The following is an 18,422-nucleotide window of genomic DNA, read 5'->3' as shown; positions in this document are numbered from 1 at the left end:
CTGCCCTCACAAAGCCCCGGCTTCCCCTAGGCCCCTTGACACTTGTAGCCTCCCTGACCCGGGGCTGACCGGTTCGTGACTCTCCTGCCAATCAGAGACAGAGTTCATCCGGCCAACCGACCAATCACCGCGCGCGAGTGTCCGCTTCGGCTTTTCGTCCCTTCGGTTCTTCGGCTTGTCGGCGTTCGCGGCTGTTTGGCCATCCCCGGCCTTCCGCAGCGCCGCTAAAGCGCAGTTCTCGTTGGTGTAACTTTTTCTTTTTCTTTTTTTTTAGCCACTTCCGGCTCCTGCGTCGCTCCGGAAGCCTGCGAGTTCCGGAAGCCTTGGTAATCCAGATTCTGCTAGGAAAAGACAAGCTTTCCAGAGAATGTTTCAGAGAAAGTTACGTGGAGCGTGGGCGTTTCGCAGACTCCCAAGGTCAGTGTCTGCCCCAGAGAGCCGGAGTGCAAACCCGAGATCTTGTTTTCAGCTGGGAGGTCGTGGAGTTTCACGACCTTGTAATTGTCGCCGTTTGCTTTTTTTCCCTGTTTATTGGCTTCCTGTCTTCCTGGAAGAGGCAAATCAAAGCTTCTGAATTTCGGGAAAGGCAGTGAAGCAAACCTAAATTCCAAAAGATGTTTTTAGGATCGCGCCATTAAAAATAAACACACAGCTGCAGTTGAGCCCCTCTGCATTCCACATAGTGACTTAACAGACGAACTTTGAAATCTTTCTCTCACTTGGCGGTTGTGAGGATATTTACCTCTTATAAACGGCTTTGTAAAGAATTGAGGATCCAAGCTTTACTTAATATCTGAAAGTTCATGTAAAGTGTTATATGTGGTACAAAAAATTTGAGTATGCTTAGTTTTCTAACATTGTTGAAAGCGTACGTAAAAGCTGTTTGATTTTCTTATGGGGGAAGAGTTAAACGTTTCTGATAAAATTGCTTGCGGTAAATTAGTTATATTTCACATTGTCTTTTGATAAGAAGTCTGAATATGAGAAACGTTAACTTTTTTTTTCTGGGTTCTTAAAAATCGTTATTTATTGAGGTACTATTTTTCACATTTCCCACATTTAGTGAAAGCTCTTTTAGCAAAATGAGCAAGACTTGAACGTTCAAGTCTAACACATTCTGTTAAACTTCCATGATGCCCCTCGGAAATATTTTATCTTGAAGTTTCGGGCAATTAGATGATACTGGGGCGCTCTCAGCACCACAACTTGTAGTCTAAACATCTTCCCCTAAAGTGTTACCTTTACTTAATCCTGAACAGAGTGAACTTGGGGTGACTCTTTTAACTTACCTGATCTCACCTATATTATTAATTACTTGTTTCCAGAAAGATTACAGTTGAGTGATCTTGAGCCAGGAAGATACTTGAAAGAACTATTTACAGAATTAAAAAAAAAAAACCTTCATATTTTTTCTTTAAAAAAAATATAAGTAACAGGACATGGAGTGAATACTAGACTATCAGACTAAAGAATATTAGACTAAATCAAGACAGTTGGATTCTAGTCCTGACTCTGGTTGCCTTGGTACGGTTTTACCTCTTGGTCCTATTCTCCTTATTTTTAAAAATTAGTGTTAGTACTCAAGCTGGGGTTTTAAAACTGTTCCATAGGAGAACTTGTGTAGAAATTTTCTGGAGCCATGCAGGGAGAGACAAAGCAAGCCCACCCTCAGGTTTATTTTAACAAGAGCAGCTATTTATGTGTTCCGCTTGAATAACAAGGTTCTTGTTAAGAAGATTAAATTTGTATCTTAAACGAGATGATCTGCCTTTTCTTCTAGCAGTAAAATTCTGTTTGTTTGTTTTTTTTGGATATTCATTTGTACTCAATGTACGTTTATTACAGTTTTAAAAAATAATATAATCACAGCTAATTTATTTCTAAAAGCTAAAAATATGTCCCTACTCTGTTGAAATTTATTTTATAAATACAAATTTGAAATTGTTTTCTTTATGATCAAAATTAGAATTTATTATTCTGTCTTCCTCATATCCTTTTATTTTAGCCATAAAGTTTTGCGTATATTTGATGCACATAATGATTCTTGCCGTAGGGAGGACAAATATTTTCCCTTTTACATATTTGGTAGCTAAACGTTAACGGTATTTGCAGGCTTGCTCATCATCACATCGATTAAAAGTTCTCAGTCCTAGCCCCATGTTTTCCTCACAACTTCAAATAATTGTAAGTTTCTTTCCCTCTTGCACACCGTCCACATGCTCAGGTTCCTATAGCATAAGGAAAATGTGTGAATATGCATAATCTTTATTTCTGGCCAGAAGTTCTCTCTTGAATTATTTCATGTTTTTCCTCTTTTGATGATCTGAGTTGGACAGCCTAGAAGCAAATTGGATGTTCTCTGTACCTCTTTGCTATGAAGGGATAACAGTTTGTAAATGTTTCATGTTCCTTTTCCCTTCCTTTGGAATGTACAAGAAACCTCAGGAGAAAAGCCCTAAATTGCTCCATTTGCCCTATGTCTGTAATCCTGCTCTTTAAAACCTAGCCCTGTGGTTTCTTTACATGGAAGTGGAGGCAAGGAAGGGATGTCTAGTATCCTCTGCCTTTCTCCCTGTGAGATATTAATCTTCTTCCTAACATATTCCCATCTATACAACAAAAATACCTTGTTCTGTGTTGCTTCTTACTCAATTTAATATATTTTCTTTTCATCAGAGATCTCCCTTCTTACTGCCTGTCAATAAGATGGGATCAAATTCCATCCAAGTTATGTTTTCTTTCTTCTTACTAGTAAAACAAAAACCAAGAACTTCAGTGTAATTTTATTTTGATGATTCCTAACCACTTTTCTTTTTTTTGAAACGGAGTCTGGCTCTGTTGCCCAGGCTGGAGTGCAGTGGCATGATCTCAGCTCACTGTAGCCTCCATCTCCCAAGTTCAAGCAATTCTCCTGCCTCAGCCTCCCGAATAGCTGGGATTACAGGTGCGCACCACCATGCCCGGCTAATTATTGTATTTTTAGTAGAGACAGGATTTCACCATGTTGGCCAGACTGGTCTTGAACTCCTGACCTCAGGCTATCCGCCCACCTCGGCCCACTTGTCTTTTAGTGTTAGATGAATGAGTTGGCATTGTCTCTACCTTGCATGTGTGTGTTCATAATAGTTAATGTTAACACCTTGGGTTTTTCACTAATCTATTGCCTTTGTTCAGATTTGACATGGTCCTTAGACTGGTCCTTTGACCACATGTATAGAGAGGCAGGGAGAGGGAATGTAGACAAGATACATCCCAAGCAACAAGGAGAACTGTACCTCATTCCTTTAATTTCTTTCCCCGTCTACAGTCCTGACAGCTTAACTGGCAGTCTGGTCTTCTGAATGATCTTGAAAGGGAAAAAGATTTCTTTTAAGTTCTGTGGGATTAAATTTGATTCAAGCTTAGCAAATATCCATTCTACTAAGTGTATTTTGTATGTGCTACAGTTTTTCTAATGTTTACCATAAATTTACTAATTACCAGCTTGACTTTAGATGGGTTGTTAATCTTCTCAAGCCTTAGTTTTTGTCTTCTTAAAATGGAGATGATAATACTGTACTTATGTGTTGTGAGATTAAATGAAATAAAGAATGTAAAGAAAAGTTATAGTGCCTTGTACATGATATATATCACATGGTAGTTCCTCCTATTCCATTGCTAATGGCTGTTTGTTCCTTTGGGGATATTTCTGCATTCTCTTGTACCATAAAATGTGCAATTAAATGTTTGTTTCAGTTATTTTCAAGTCATTTAGAATTCTTAAGCAATTAGATTCTAAAGGCTGTTTTTAAATTTATAGAGTATTTAAAGATCTAGCTGCTCATACATTTCATATGTGTCTTGTTTGTTCATACTTGCACTAGTATTTTTCCCATAGTTTATGCCTATACTCTTAGTACTTGGCCTCTTTAAGGTAGCCCCATCTGTGTGACCTGTGGTACCATCCTAAAGTGTTAATCTAACTTTTGGGTCCATCACCACATTGTCAGTATAGGACACTGGTTTGGAGCTGGTTCTGCCCCCTCTGGTCATGGGATTTTACACAAGTCATCTAATCTCTTTGCGCCTTAATTTTCTTGTTTTAGAACAGAAGTAATAACAGAACATCTTTGTTAGTATTATAAGGATTAAATGATTTAATATTTAAATTTGTACCTGGTAATTAGCTATAGTAGTCACTTGTTAGCATTCAGTAACTGGTGTTATGTGTTTTCTCTGGTTGTAAACAAGTTCATTGGGATTATCTTCCTTAGTGGTTCACTGTTACTCTCTATGAATACTGTCTCTGTCTCCTGTGTCCTGCTCTGATTTCTCTATTCCTCATGTCCTATATTGCTCTTTTGCAATTAGAAATAACTGTTCTTTTATTTTTTTCCCTTTCCCTTCCAAGATTTCCTAAAACAGTTTATGTAAGGATTCTAGATAGGTAGGTAAATTTACAGTTGCTTTTTTTTTTTTTTTTTTTTTAACCAATGAAGAATGTAGTGTAATAAAATGACTTGTCTAGAGTCACACAATCTGTTCGTGAACCTGGGCTAGAATACAGACCTAATCAGAGGCAGTTTAACTCTGCTTTCCCCAATATTCGTTTCAACATCTGTTCTTTATTTTTACAATAAGCATTCTCAGACTCAGAAGTATCAGGTTTCTGAAAGAAAAGAAAAATATGAGTGCCATGCTGTTATCTTAAAAATATACTTATAAAGCTAGGCCCAAGTATTGGAAATTCTTTTCTTAGGTTTTAAAAAAGTATTTTGTGCTAGTTTTAGATACTTGAATAACTATATTGTATATGAGATAAGTAAGGCACTCAGTTGATTGTTTAAGACTCAATATAGTCTTGAGTTGTGTTGAGTTTCCTCTTCTCCCCAAATGGGGAAAAAAAGGTATTTTTCCCTCTTCTGGGGCAGGTTACTTAACCATTGTCCATATTTTTGAGAAATATGTGCAACTTTGAAGTTTATCTTTCAGATACATTTTAGAAGTGTTTTGTCATGTACCCACTACCACTTCAAAAAGAAAAATCCTATTTGGATTTTGATGAGGCAATGTTCGTTGAAGTTAAAAGTAATTTAGAGGTCTATTGGACATAACACAGTTTTAAAATTTCACGTATCTTGGCTATACCCAAATGAGCACAACTGGAATTTACAACATCAGATGTCTATAAACTGTTAAAACTTAGTTTATGTATGATGAAAGAGAAGAACAAGAAAGTAGTGACAAGGCACTTAGCAAGTCTGTGGCAGAAGTGGGATTTGAACTTAGAGTTGTTAGGCCTGTTCACAGTGCCAGAGGTCACAGTATTCTAATGGGCTTCAACCATAGCCTTTTTTCTTTTGCCCATATTTGAAATGTGTTCTGGGAATCGGTGTCCAGTTAAATCCCTCTTTGATGCATGTCCCATTTATTAGTATTGATTTCAATACAGTGGACAGTAAATCTATCTGACTATACAAAGAAAATAAAATGGTAGGTTATAGGTTCAAAACTTAAGATGTCTAGTCTTAGAATTTTATTCATATAACCTCATAATACGAAATGCTAAGTTTAACATTTTCAGAAAGAGAAAACAACAAATGTGGTCTCATCCACTTTGATTGCTAGAACATTTAAGATAGTGTGGCAGTGACATTTTCATTCTAAAACTTAGTTTATTATTGTGGAGATGGAAAAGAATAGCCTGGCAGGGGGTGCATGAGTGGGTATGACACCGTACAGATTACTTGAGAATCACATGTTTCTGCTGACAAAGTTTACAGGACTGTAAATTTAAATGCAGAATTTTTGTAGGCAGTATGCATTGACAAATATGCCTAATGGTAATACATCTAATACTGAGAGTCTTGAAACAGGTCAATAATAATGTGTGTATTGATAGCAGCGATGTAGGAGATGTTACATGGTATTATAGCTAAAATCCATGTTATCCCCTTAATCATAATTACGTTAATATTGACAGGCCCTTGACAATACCCACATTATTATTGATAGATTTCTGTCAATAACATGTTTTTAAAGAAAATATATTCATTCATAATTTGTACTATACTCAATAAAACTATAAAATACATCCTGAAAAATTCCTTCTTCCTCAGTGAGATATAGTCATTTGTTTAGTTTTTGGAATGTGATATAGATGGCAAAGTTTTTATTTTGGGGTATGAAAAACATAAAAGGAAAGCATGAGTTATTTAAGGGATAAGGTTATATATTGCTGCTCTTAGTAAATAATTTTTAGTTGTCTTTTTCTGTGAAAGAATAGCAGTGTGACATGTTTAGTGATAAAATGTCAGCAGGAGACCCTTTTAATAGTTTTTAGTACTAGATCATTTTGTCTTAAACATATTTATGTGACAAGTTAATCACACTAACTCTAGTAGATGCTATACTTTTTATCTGGTCTTGATTTTTCCTTACGCATCTTTTTCACATATCCTTAACATGGTAGAATCCTTCACTAAACACTAAGATTATTTAGTGACAATTATAATTTTAGTTACATATTTTTATATATCTCTTTGCATAACCAATAAATGTATCTCTCCCCTCCCCTGGGTTAGCATTTTGGAATCTTAAAGTTAGTGTAGTTCAAGAGTTGCAGGAGTGGGTGGCTGGTAGGATTGTGTATGAAAAGATAGAATAGAAAAAAGCATTGTTTGGTTTGACATTTTGGAAAAATCAATTAGAATTAAATTTAATGGTGATGGTTTCAATTCAAAGCAATTCCTACTTTTTTAAAAAAGGAGTTAGCTTGTAATTTTTAAAAATATTCAAGTTTGAGCTTACATTTATAAAACTAAATACTATTTTACAATAACCAATAATATAGAAATTGTTAAACTTACTTAAATTCTTGAAAGTAAAGTCAAAATAGACTTACCAGTGGTTGGGCATGGGTACTGGCAATCCTTGTAACAGAAGTCAGGAAAGTACTAGTTTACCAAAGGCATTGGGAATTTTTGACCCAAAAATGTGAAGGGATAGTATAGTCTTCCTCTTGATTTCCATGGTTCTTAAGTAAGTTAAATTACTTTGACTTTTCCAGGAAATTGTTAGCATCATAGGTAGGCCCCTGAATTGTTGCAGGAATCCTATAAATCTGGTCTCCCAGAACGGCAGTTTTTCTTTTCTTCAGTTTTATTGAACTCTGCCATCAGATTAATCTTTTGAAATGTATATCCCATTATGTCTCTTCTCTTCAATGATTATTCATGCCCACAGAATCAATACAATTTCCTTAACACAGGTTCTTTTTACAATGTGGCTAGGTTGACACTTCAGTCAGTCTCTCCTGCTGGCCTGCTTTGGTCGTGGAAGATGACTTGTCTGCTTCCAGATAACAGATTTAGCCACATTGATGGGAGTTAAATAACCAAGGATGAAGCTCATGCTGCAACCTGTCTCCATATGTCCCAGCTAGGCTATGGTCAGGAGCTTGCACATTTCTGTGCTTTCACACAACCTGTTCCCTTACCTTACATACCATTTTCCTCTTTTCTGCCTGGGAAGTTTTGTGATCCTTTATAATGTTTTTGTGTTTTGGGATCCATTCTTCACTTCAGAGATCAATGGCCAGTCCTGATTTTCTATGTCTTTTAAAATGCTTCAATAAAAGGAAGTTAGCTGATAGTTAAATACTTAGATTCAATCTCTGGTACCTAGGAGAATGCCTTGTATTTGGTAGGTGTCCAATATGTATTGGTTACATTGAATAACCATTTGTCAGAGAATTAGAATTCACTAAAACATAAACTGCTTACACTATATTGGGAATAATTTTATGTAATATAAAGTCGTTTGTGGCATTTGTGCTTCATACCTATTATAACAAATGTTGTACCGCTGTAGAGGGAAGAAGATTCCATAATTGGGTTAGTTGAATTTCTTGTTATTTTGATTTCATCATTTTTTTCTACTCCTTGGCTGCCCTTTTCTAGAGAGTATTATAGAATAGCTGTACCTGCCAGAAAGAGAGGGGTGGGGTGGGAGTGCATGCGATGAGAAGAACTGAATGTAAGATGCTGGTGATGAACACAAGGTTGTGTGCTTGTGTTGGACTGCCTGTACCATGTTCTGTGCAGCAAAGCACCCTAGCGTCAAATATTCTAAGTGTGCATTCATGAGGTTACTTTATTTTAAGATAACAGGCACAACTATGTTGATGGGGCTAAATAATCACGGGAGCAGGTCATGTGGGAACCCATCTCTTTTCTGAGTCCACACTGTCATATCCTTTCGGACAAGGTGCGAGTTAAGTGGACAATGAGTTCCACTGAACCATATGTCTGCCCACTCCTGCCTGGCCCCTCCCACATGCACACAGAAAGGTGACATCATGTTCGTGGTTTAACTGCCACAATTTATGTCTTAATGATGTCAATATTTCCTGGAAAAACATTTTGATACAGGTTGTTTGAGGCATTACTATGACTAATAGTGAAGGTTTCAGTTTTTTGAAATGAGATTTGCCAAAATTAGTTTGGGGCCTGTTACTTTTCATGCCCATCCCTAGCCAAAGCAACAATAATGTAATAAATAATACTGCTTTATGGCTTCCAAACCACTTTCATAACATTATCTGATTTAATCTCAACAACTTTGTGAGGTAGCTGTTATTTCCAACTTTTAGGAGAAGAATCCGAGGCTAATGAATTTTTTTAAGATCACATAGCAAGTAAGTGGCAGAGCTAGAACTTGGGCCCAGGCCTGTTTGATTTTAAATCTGCTTTTTCCACTCTATGACAGATGCCTAAAGAAGAATGTAGAGCCTGGGAGAAGTATTCCACTTTAATGAACTATGATGTGTAATAGACAGTGTCTGTTCTATGTTTACAACAAAAAGAAGTCACAAAAATGACTAAAATCTTGGAAAATAAAACCTAAAACAAAAAATAGAGAAATTATTCATCTGAAAGAGCAAAGGCTGAAGAACAGTTTAATCATAGTCTTTTGGTCTATTAAAGAGTCTTACGTAGCGGGGAGCGCAAGCCCAGCTGTTCCTAATCTACACTGAGGCCAGACCTGGGGAGAAAAAGAAGAAAGAAAAAAATGTTAAACTGTAACAGAAGGGATAAGAAAGAATTTTTTGATAATAAGTATTGTTAAATATTGTATTGGTTAAAGACTGTTTTAGGTCTCCTTTTCTGGAAGTCATTAAAAATTCCTATTTTCACCAAATGTTTTTAAGTGTGATTCCTCCAAAAACAAGAGACTTGAAATATATGATTCTTCTGAGAAACCACTCCCTCTGAGCAGTTGCTCACTAAATATCACTAAGGAACCTGAGAAAGAGATGCAGTTATGCTTTGCTTATCAAGAGGATACATTCTGAGAAATGCATAGTTTGATGATTTCATCATTGTGCGAACATCATAGAATGTACTTACACAAGCCTACTTGGTATAGCCTAGTTCATACCTCATTATATTTTACTGTGCTTTCTTCCGGTTTGCAGATACTGCTTTTACAAATTAAAGGTTTTGTAGCAAACCTGAGTCAAGTCTACCTGAACAATTTTTTTCCAACAGCATGTACTCAACTTTGTGTCTCTCTGTAACATTAAGGTAATTCTTGCAGACTTTTTTTTATTATGATATTCATAATGGTGACCTGTGATCAGTGATCTTTGTTATTACTATTGTAACTGTTCTGGGGCACCACGAACTGTATCTATATAAGATGGTGAACTTAATAAATATTCTGGGGCACCAAGAACTGTTTCCATATAAGATGGTGAACTTATATTCTGGGGCACATGATAGACTCCTTCATTAAACACTAAGAACTGGTATCCATATAAGATGGTGAACTTAATAAATATTGTGTTTTCTGACTGTTCGACCGACTTGCCTATTCCCTGAGACACAACAGTGTTGAAATTAGGCCGATTAAAATAAGCCTACAAAAGCCTACAATGGCCCTTTCACTCGAACAAGTGTTCAAGTGAAAGGAAGGGTTGTACATCTCTCACTTTAAATCAAAATCTAGCAGGGATTAAGCTTAGTGAGGAAGGCATGTCAGAAGCCAACACAGGCCAAAAGATAGACCTCTTATACCAAACAGCCAAGTTGTGAATGCAAAGGAAAAGTTCTTGAAGGAAATTAAAAGTGCTCCTCCAGGAAACACATGAATTAAAGAAAGTAAGCAGCCTTGTTGCTGATGATGTGGAAAAAGTTTTAATGGTCTAGATAGAAGATCAGACCAGCCACAAAATTCCCTTAAGCCAAAGCCTAATCCAGAGCAAGTTCCTAACTCTCTTCAATTCTTTAAGAGAGGTGAGGAATCTGCAGAAGAAGAGGTGGAAGCTAGCAGAGGTTGGTTCATGAGATTCAAGGAAATAACCATCTTTTTTAATATAAACATGCAAGCTGAAGCAGCAAATGCTGACATCAGAGCTGCAGCAAGTTATCCAGAAGCTCTAGCTAAATAATTTATGAAGGTGGCTAGGCCGGACAATGTATTTTCAAGGTAGACAAAAGCCTTATGTTGGAAGAAAATGCCATGTAACACTTTGATAGCTAGAGAGGAGAAGCCAATGTGTGGCTTCAAAGCTTCAAAGGACAGACTGACTCCCCTGTTGGGGGCTAATGTAGCTGATGGCTTTTAAGTTGAAGCCAGTGCTTATTTACCATTCTAAAAATTCGAAGACCCTTAAGAATTACGCTAGAACTACTTTGTCTGTACTTTATAAATAAAAAAAAAAACAAAGCCTGGATGACAGTACATCTGTTTGCAGCATGGTTTACTGAATATTTTAAGCACACAGGTGAGACCTGCTCAAAATAAAGTATTTCAAAATATTACTGCTCATCGATATGCACCTTAGTCACCCAGGAGCTCTGATGAAGATGTACAAGGAGATTAATGTTTTCATGCCTGCTATCACAGCATTCATTCTGCACCCTGTGGATCAAGGAGTAATTTTGACTTTTATATCTTATTTTTTAAGAACTACATTCCATAAGGCTGTAGTTGCCAACAGCAGTTTCTCTGATGGATCTGGGCAAAGTAAATTGAAAACCTTCTGGAAAAGATTCGCCATTCTGTGTACCATTAAGAACATGATTCATGAGAGAAGGTCAACATATCGACATGAACAGGAGTTTGTAAGAAGTTGATTCTAACCATTGTGGATGACTTTGAGGAGTTCAAGACTTCAGTGGAGGAAATAACTACAGATGTGGTAGAAACAGCAAGAGAACTAGAATTAGAGTGGAGCCTAAAGGTGTGACTGATTTGCTACAATCTCATAATAGAACTTGAATCGATGAGTTGCTTCCCCTCTTTTTTTTTTTTTTTTTTGAAATGAAGATCATGTGCTCTGTCACTCAGGCTCGTGTACAATAGCACAGTCAGCTCACTGCAGCCTCTCAATCTCCTGAGCTCAAGCAACTCTCCCGCCTCAGCCTCCCCTTAGTAGCTAGGGCTACAGGTGCATGCCAGCATGCCTGGCTACTTTTTTTTTTTTTTTTAATTTTTATAGAGACAGTGTCTCCCTATGTTGCCCAACAATCCTCCCTTGGCCTCCTAAAGGTCTGGAATTATAGGCATGAGCCACTCCACCCAGTGAGTTGCTTGTTGTGGATAAACAAAGAAAGTGGTTTCTTAAGATGGAGTCTACACCTGGGGAAATGCTGTAAACGTTGAAAAGATAGCAAAGGATTTAGAATATCCCATAAACTTAATTGATAAAGCAGTGACAGGGTTTGAGACTATTGACTGCAGTTTTGAAAGAAGGTTTACTTTTGGTAAAATGCTATCCTTTAGAAAACTTTGCATGCTACAGAGAAATCTTTGATGAAATGAGTCAATCCATGCAGCAAATTTTGTTGTTGTCATAAGATATTGCCACAACCACCCCAGCCTTCAGCAGGATCAGTCAGCAGGCATTAACATCAAGGCAGGACCCTCCACTATCAAAAAGATAACAACTCACTGAGGGCTCAGATGGTTGTTAGCATTTTTTAGCAATCAAGTACTTTTTAATTAAGGTATGTACATTGTTTTTAAGGCACAGTGCTATTGCACACTTAATTGATTGCAGTATAGTGAAAATACAAGTTTTATATGCATTGGAAAACCAAAAAAGTTGTGTAACTTACTTTATTGTGATATTACTTTATTGCAGTGGTCTGAAACCTAACCTAGAGTGTCTCTGAGGTATGTCTGTTTTCTTATGTGATTCCGATGAACTCACAAGTTTGAAAACCACTAGACTGGAGGAGAGACCACAGGACTGTGATGGTGAAGACCACAGTTTAGACGGATTAGAAGTCCAGAGATATATGTATCTTTATCATAGACAAATATATGTTAGCAGTTAAAAACTAACAGAATAAGATTATGTTGTTACAAAGAAAGTTGAATGTGTTACAAATAGACAAGATCTATCTTGTTTTGAATCACTGCCTTCTTGATTTTAGCACTTACATAGATCAAGTAGATTTAAAATAGGTTAGTTTTACCAGAGGGGCATCAGACTTCTAAAATTCTACCCAGATTTTTTCTGTCATATTTATAAAACTGCCTACTGAACTTTTCCACTTAGATGTCTCATAGGAGCCTCAGATCTTTAACATTGCATATATTTATTATCTTTCTGTTCAAACCTGTATTGCCTCATGTATTTCTTGTTTCAGGGACTTGGATCCCTATCACTCAATTACTTAAGTCAGTTTTTCTTGGCTTATTTCTCTCCAGATGGTGTCAATTCTACCACCTCATCGCTTTCAAAGATACCCTTTTCTCTCTGTCCCCACTGATACTTTTCTAATTTAGGCCATCATTAGTTTCTCACCAGATCATTTTAACAACCTGTTAACTAGTCTCTATGTTTCCAGCTTTTCTCTCAGCCTCGAATCCATTCTTTCCTCAGAGTGGTCAGAACAAGCAGTCTAAAATGTGAATCTTATTAGTTCTTTGCGTACCACTATTGAGGGCTTCCCATTATTTTCTTCATAAAATACAGCCTCCTCAGCTTGGCTTCTAGGGCCTTTAGGACCTGTCTCCTGCTTCTTTCCAGCCTTATCTCATCTGTGCACCTCTAGTCCTTAGTACCTACTCTTCCCACCATTGGCAATAATATTCTTACCCTCCTTTACCAGGCTGACAGGCTAATACTTCAGGTGGCTGCTTAGGTATTTCCTTTCCCAGGAAGCCTTCTCTGACCTTCTGAAGTATAGTTGTAACCATAGTGCCCTGAATTTTCCCTTGCAGATCACTGATCACACCTTATTGTAATCACTTGTTTATTTTATATAGCACACCCTTACTTTTCTCTCTCATTCCACAGTAGACTATAGGCTCCACAAGGGTTGAGACAGTGTCTGTTGTACCTTTATATCACTAGCTCTCACATTAACAGGTAAATAACAGATGCACAGTAAACATGTTGAAATTAGTGAAATTAGTAATAATCATCTTTCTGGATATGGTAATTTGAAATAGTTTTAAAGGGTAATAGATGGGAATTTATATTTTCTATCCTTCACACATCCCAGACTTTCATCCTGTTCATTTATTCATTTATCTAGTGCTTATAGAGTGCCTTCTGTATACCAGGAACTGAGATAGTTGTTCTGATTCAACTGTGATAAGGCTCAAATAATCTTTACAACAGTGCTTATCCTCTAGTGGAGGAAATAAATAATTTATAAGTAGTTTATGTACAGTAGATAGAGGCCAAGAAAGAGAAAGAATAGCATGCCAAGGGAACAACTCGATGGGCAGCTACCCAAATTTGGAGTCAGAAGGAAGTGATGTCTAAGCCAGTACTTAAAAACTTAGTATGAGTTTTCAGTTAAAGATTGGAAACAGACTGTTCCACACAAAGGGAAAAGACAGTGAAGTCTACCGGTGAACAAAAAAAGGGGATACTTTTTGACTCAATATGATGCGTAAAGAAGGAAAGCAAGCTGGGAGTGGATTTGGGGAGGTTTGTGTGTTAGAACATTGGCATTGTGGGGAATGCACTGAAGGAGGCAGAAGGTAAGGTAGACCAATTTGATAGAATCCATGAGAGAAGAGAGCAGCCAGAATTCAGGAAAAGGTTTGCGGAGGATAGGGAGTGACAGATGGATTAGGAAAAATTTTGGACCACGTATCAGCAGTCCTTGGCAATGGATTTGATTTGTAGAGTGAGGAAAGGGAACTCCCTTTCTAACTTTATTCTTTTTTGTGTGTAGCTTCTGGCAAGTATGAGGCAAGGGTTTCACAGAAGAACTTGGAGCAAAAATTCCCACTGCCATAGCTATAGGCTGTCCAGTCTTGAGAGAGCTGCAGGAAGGGGAAAACCGTGAGATCTGCCCAGAAGATCATTGGCATTTATGGTGAGAAGCATTCCTGTTGTATATCTGGTTTGAGAGAAAAATAGCACCAAACAACCTATTATTCAATGATCATTTTTGTTTCTTGGACTTGAACTTGTTAAACATGTAGTCTTCTGCCACTAAGTCTTCTAGGATGCATGGGTAAATTTAGAACTTCCCTCTCGAAAACATCTTCGGTTGTCAAAGATACTCCCAATTTCAAGAAGTACAAGTTTATTTTACCTTCTAATAAATTGTGTTTATCATATTTTTACTAAAAACCATAACAGAATAGAATGTGAAAAGACTTTGAAAGTTGTTTTATCTCCAGCCCTTTGTTTTATCAGTGAAGAAACCAAGGCATAGGTCAGGGTCAGGGAAATGACTTGTCAAAGAATACATGACCAGAGCGTGGCGGTGAGCTCCGGCAGGATCCATGCCTCCTTCAATAACTGTTCTTTCTGTTAGTGTATTGGCCTTTTAAAGGCCTAGACATGATAACCAAGCCCAGTGTGGTGATAGCCCATTTTAATTTTTTTGTGTTTTTTTCCCCCTAGCTTTATTGGAGTATAATTGGCAAGTAAAAATGGTATATATTCAAAGTGTGCAATGTAATGATGTATTTTTTTTGGTAATGGGTGGATTTGCCAGTTAATAATATTTAAAATATCTGAACTGGTTTGTATACTGGATTATAGCAGTGACTTGGTGTTTTAATTATATCAGCTTGCACAAAATGCGTATATGTGTATTGAATCAGTGATATATGTGTATTTAATCAGTAAGCTGTACCTAGCTAACCATTAATCAGCTCTTACATTTCATTTAAGGTTTTTTGCCTTTAGCACCAATTTGTTTCCTTAGTGTATTTATGACATTATTGTGGTATATATTTTTATATCATAGCTTTCTTAGAGTACTGTATGATGTATACATTTTTAGTACGTTAATAATGATATTTCTGCATTCTTGTTCCTTCATACTTTTATTTTCTGCAATAGTGTGATAGAATAGTAACCATGTATTGTTCATTTATTTTTCTTTTTAACTTCCTTTACACATATAAAATGTATTTGAGAAAGATTAAATGACTTGCTGAAAAATAACACCTTTGGAGTCAGTAGAAGTGCTGGAAAATAAACTGAAGTCTTGACTTAACCATCTATTACAATGTTCTATATAGTTGTTGTATTTATTACCTTCCAATATCTCTTCATTAGTCATGTTATTCAGCCTCCTTTCTGTTAACTTCAGGATTTTAGTATCTCCCTGCTAGAATATCTGACCAAAGAGTATTGCTTAGAAGTATATTTGTGGAAAGAGGGTACAGATTTTGTTTTGTTTTGTTTTGTTTTGTTTTGTTATTTCTTTGATGAGGAGGGCCAAGGAAAAAGAAAAAGAAATTAATAATAAAAAAGGCAGGGGGAGAAAGAAAGGCTCTGAGAGATGAGACAGAAGTTTCAAGTAAGAAATGATTATCCGCTGTACTGTTTTAGACTACTGAAAGGCTCTTCTCTTATGTAGCCTGTGTAATTTGTGTATGATAGTTCCAGGCATAAGTTGAGGGGGTTGTACAAGATTGCAACTCTTTGTTAATGTTCTTCAATTGTGTTTTTTCCTAGAGACCTTTAGAGAAGACATGGCTTCCAGAAAAGAGAATGCAAAGAGTGCAAACAGAGTGCTAAGAATAAGCCAGTTGGATGCGCTTGAACTAAACAAGGCCCTGGAGCAGCTAGTTTGGTCCCAGTTTACTCAGTGCTTTCATGGATTTAAACCTGGGCTATTAGCTCGCTTTGAGCCAGAGGTGAAAGCGTGCTTATGGCTCTTCTTGTGGAGATTCACCATCTACTCCAAAAATGCCACAGTGGGACAGTCAGTTTTGAATATTCAGTACAAAAATGATTTTTCCCCTAACCTGAGATATCAGCCACCCAGTAAAAATCAAAAAATCTGGTATGCTGTTTGTACAATTGGTGGGAGGTGGTTAGAAGAACGATGCTATGATTTGTTTCGAAACCATCATTTAGCATCATTTGGGAAAGTCAAGCAGTGTGTGAATTTTGTGGTTGGACTTTTGAAATTAGGTGGACTGATTAATTTTTTGATTTTCCTTCAGAGGGGAAAGTTTGCAACTTTGACAGAACGTCTCCTAGGCATTCATTCTGTATTTTGCAAGCCTCAAAACATACGTGAAGTTGGCTTTGAATACATGAATAGGGAACTTCTCTGGCATGGTTTTGCTGAATTTCTGATTTTTCTCTTACCACTTATCAGTGTCCAGAAGTTGAAAGCCAAGCTGTCTTCATGGTGTATCCCTCTTACTGGTGCACCTAATAGTGACAATACATTAGCCACCAGTGGCAAAGAATGCTCTCTTTGTGGAGAGTGGCCCACCATGCCTCACACCATAGGATGTGAGCATATTTTCTGTTATTTCTGTGCTAAGAGTAGTTTCTTATTTGACATGTACTTTACTTGCCCTAAGTGTGGCACAGAAGTGCACAGTCTGCAGCCACTGAAATCAGGAATTGAGATGTCAGAAGTAAATGCTCTTTAGAAACTAAAATTGCTTCCTCTGAGGAAAAAAATGCACCATGTTTAAATTCTGAATATTAGTCATCCTAAGTAAACCTTTTATGTATCCTTTATAAGGAATGTGCTGCCTAGCCACTGTCTTCTGCTCCTTTCCAGTCATGACTAAATTCTGATCACTAGAAACCATGTGATTCTAAATACATTATGGAAATGTTATTTAAATCGTTGCATTCAGTTTTTAATGTCAAGAATAATGGACAGCTTTTTTTAGTTAGGTGACTACTAACAATGCTCCTTCATTTTACTACTACTTAAAACGAGGTTGGATTCTAAAGATAAAGATTTTGGAGACTCTGGGATGAGTGTGCATTTATTTTCAGAGATGACATAATATGATAATGTGACAACTATAAGACTGTTGTTTTAAACCTTAAGACCTGATGCCTCAGTTGTAATTTTTTTTTTTTTTTTTTGAGACCGTGTCCCGCTCTTATCACCCAGGCTGGAGTGCAGTGGTGCAATCTCTGCTCACTGCAACCTCCGCCTCCCGTGTTCAAGCAATTCTCCTGCCTCAGCCTCCCGAGTGGCTGGGACTACAGGTGCGTGCCACGATGCCCAGCTAATTTTTGTATTTTTAGTTTCACCATGTTAGCCAGGATGGTCTCGATCTCCTGACTTCATGGTCTACCCACCTCGGCCTCCCAAAGTGCTGGGATTACAGGCGTGAGCCAGTGCACCTCAGTTGTAATGTTACGCTTTTCTCCGAAGCCAATTTTTAAGAAGTTCAGTCCTCAGCTGTCTGACCCCTCCCTCCACAGTTGGCTTCTTTATATTCAGAAAGTAAAAATTACTTAAGGCAGCTTGGAAGTGAGGCCTGGGAACAACTGGGGGCAACTAGTACGAAGAGCACTATTTACAGGTCTCTTTCTCTTGCCTTTGATTCAGAGCTCTCATTCTCAGTAAATATTGATAGTTTTATTGAAACAAAAGAGGTCTTTAGCATGGTAATAATACAGCAGCGCATATCAAGATAATTCTGTATCGTTCACTCCTTTTCTCTGCATTTTTTTACTTAAAAATAAATTTAGACTCTTAAAATTATATAGAATTATTAGCTTGAACATTGAATTATATCAAGTCTTAACTAGAATTTTTTTAAAAAACAGTTTTTAAATGTTTTTAAATAAATGTCTTGCTAGTATGGTGGAAATACACTGCCAGTTCATTTTTCTCTTCATCTTTCATTGAAGAGCACTCAGGTGCCAGGTACTGACGTAGCCATTGGAGGCACAACACTACATTAAGCAGGAAAAAGAAAGTTACCTTCGTGGAGTTTACATTCTATGATTGAATGAACTGTAAGTTTAATTTAGATTCAATTTAGCGTAAGATACCGAAGAAGTTTTGTAGTTTGAGTTAAGAGTATTTTACATCTTAAGAATTTTCCTTCTTTTGCCTCCTGTAATTTTAAAACATTATTGTAGAAAACATCAACAATTCAGGAAAAAATATAAAATCAGCTCTCCCACAATTTTTTGAGAGAGATCATCACTATATTTTGCTGTATTTGTAGATTTG

General features: G+C 37.0%; 1 protein-coding gene across 1 annotated transcript; it reads left to right on the top strand.

Annotated features, from left to right (window-relative positions):
- Positions 1–202: 202 nt before the first annotated feature.
- Positions 203–18,045, top strand: PEX2 (peroxisomal biogenesis factor 2). The gene is made up of 3 exons (XM_033202297.1): positions 203–417; positions 14,187–14,330; positions 15,932–18,045. The coding sequence occupies exon 3, from the start codon at positions 15,949–15,951 to the stop codon at positions 16,864–16,866; it is 918 nt and encodes a 305-aa protein (XP_033058188.1). The 5' UTR covers positions 203–417; positions 14,187–14,330; positions 15,932–15,948; the 3' UTR covers positions 16,867–18,045.
- The last annotated feature ends 377 nt before the right edge of the window (positions 18,046–18,422 follow it).

This window comes from Trachypithecus francoisi, unplaced genomic scaffold (genome assembly GCF_009764315.1).
Source record: "Trachypithecus francoisi isolate TF-2019V2 unplaced genomic scaffold, Tfra_2.0 Lachesis_group7, whole genome shotgun sequence".
Classification (NCBI taxonomy): domain Eukaryota; kingdom Metazoa; phylum Chordata; class Mammalia; order Primates; family Cercopithecidae; genus Trachypithecus; species Trachypithecus francoisi.
The sequence above is the reverse complement of the archived record's forward strand: the minus strand, read 5'-3'. Positions and strand labels throughout refer to the sequence as shown.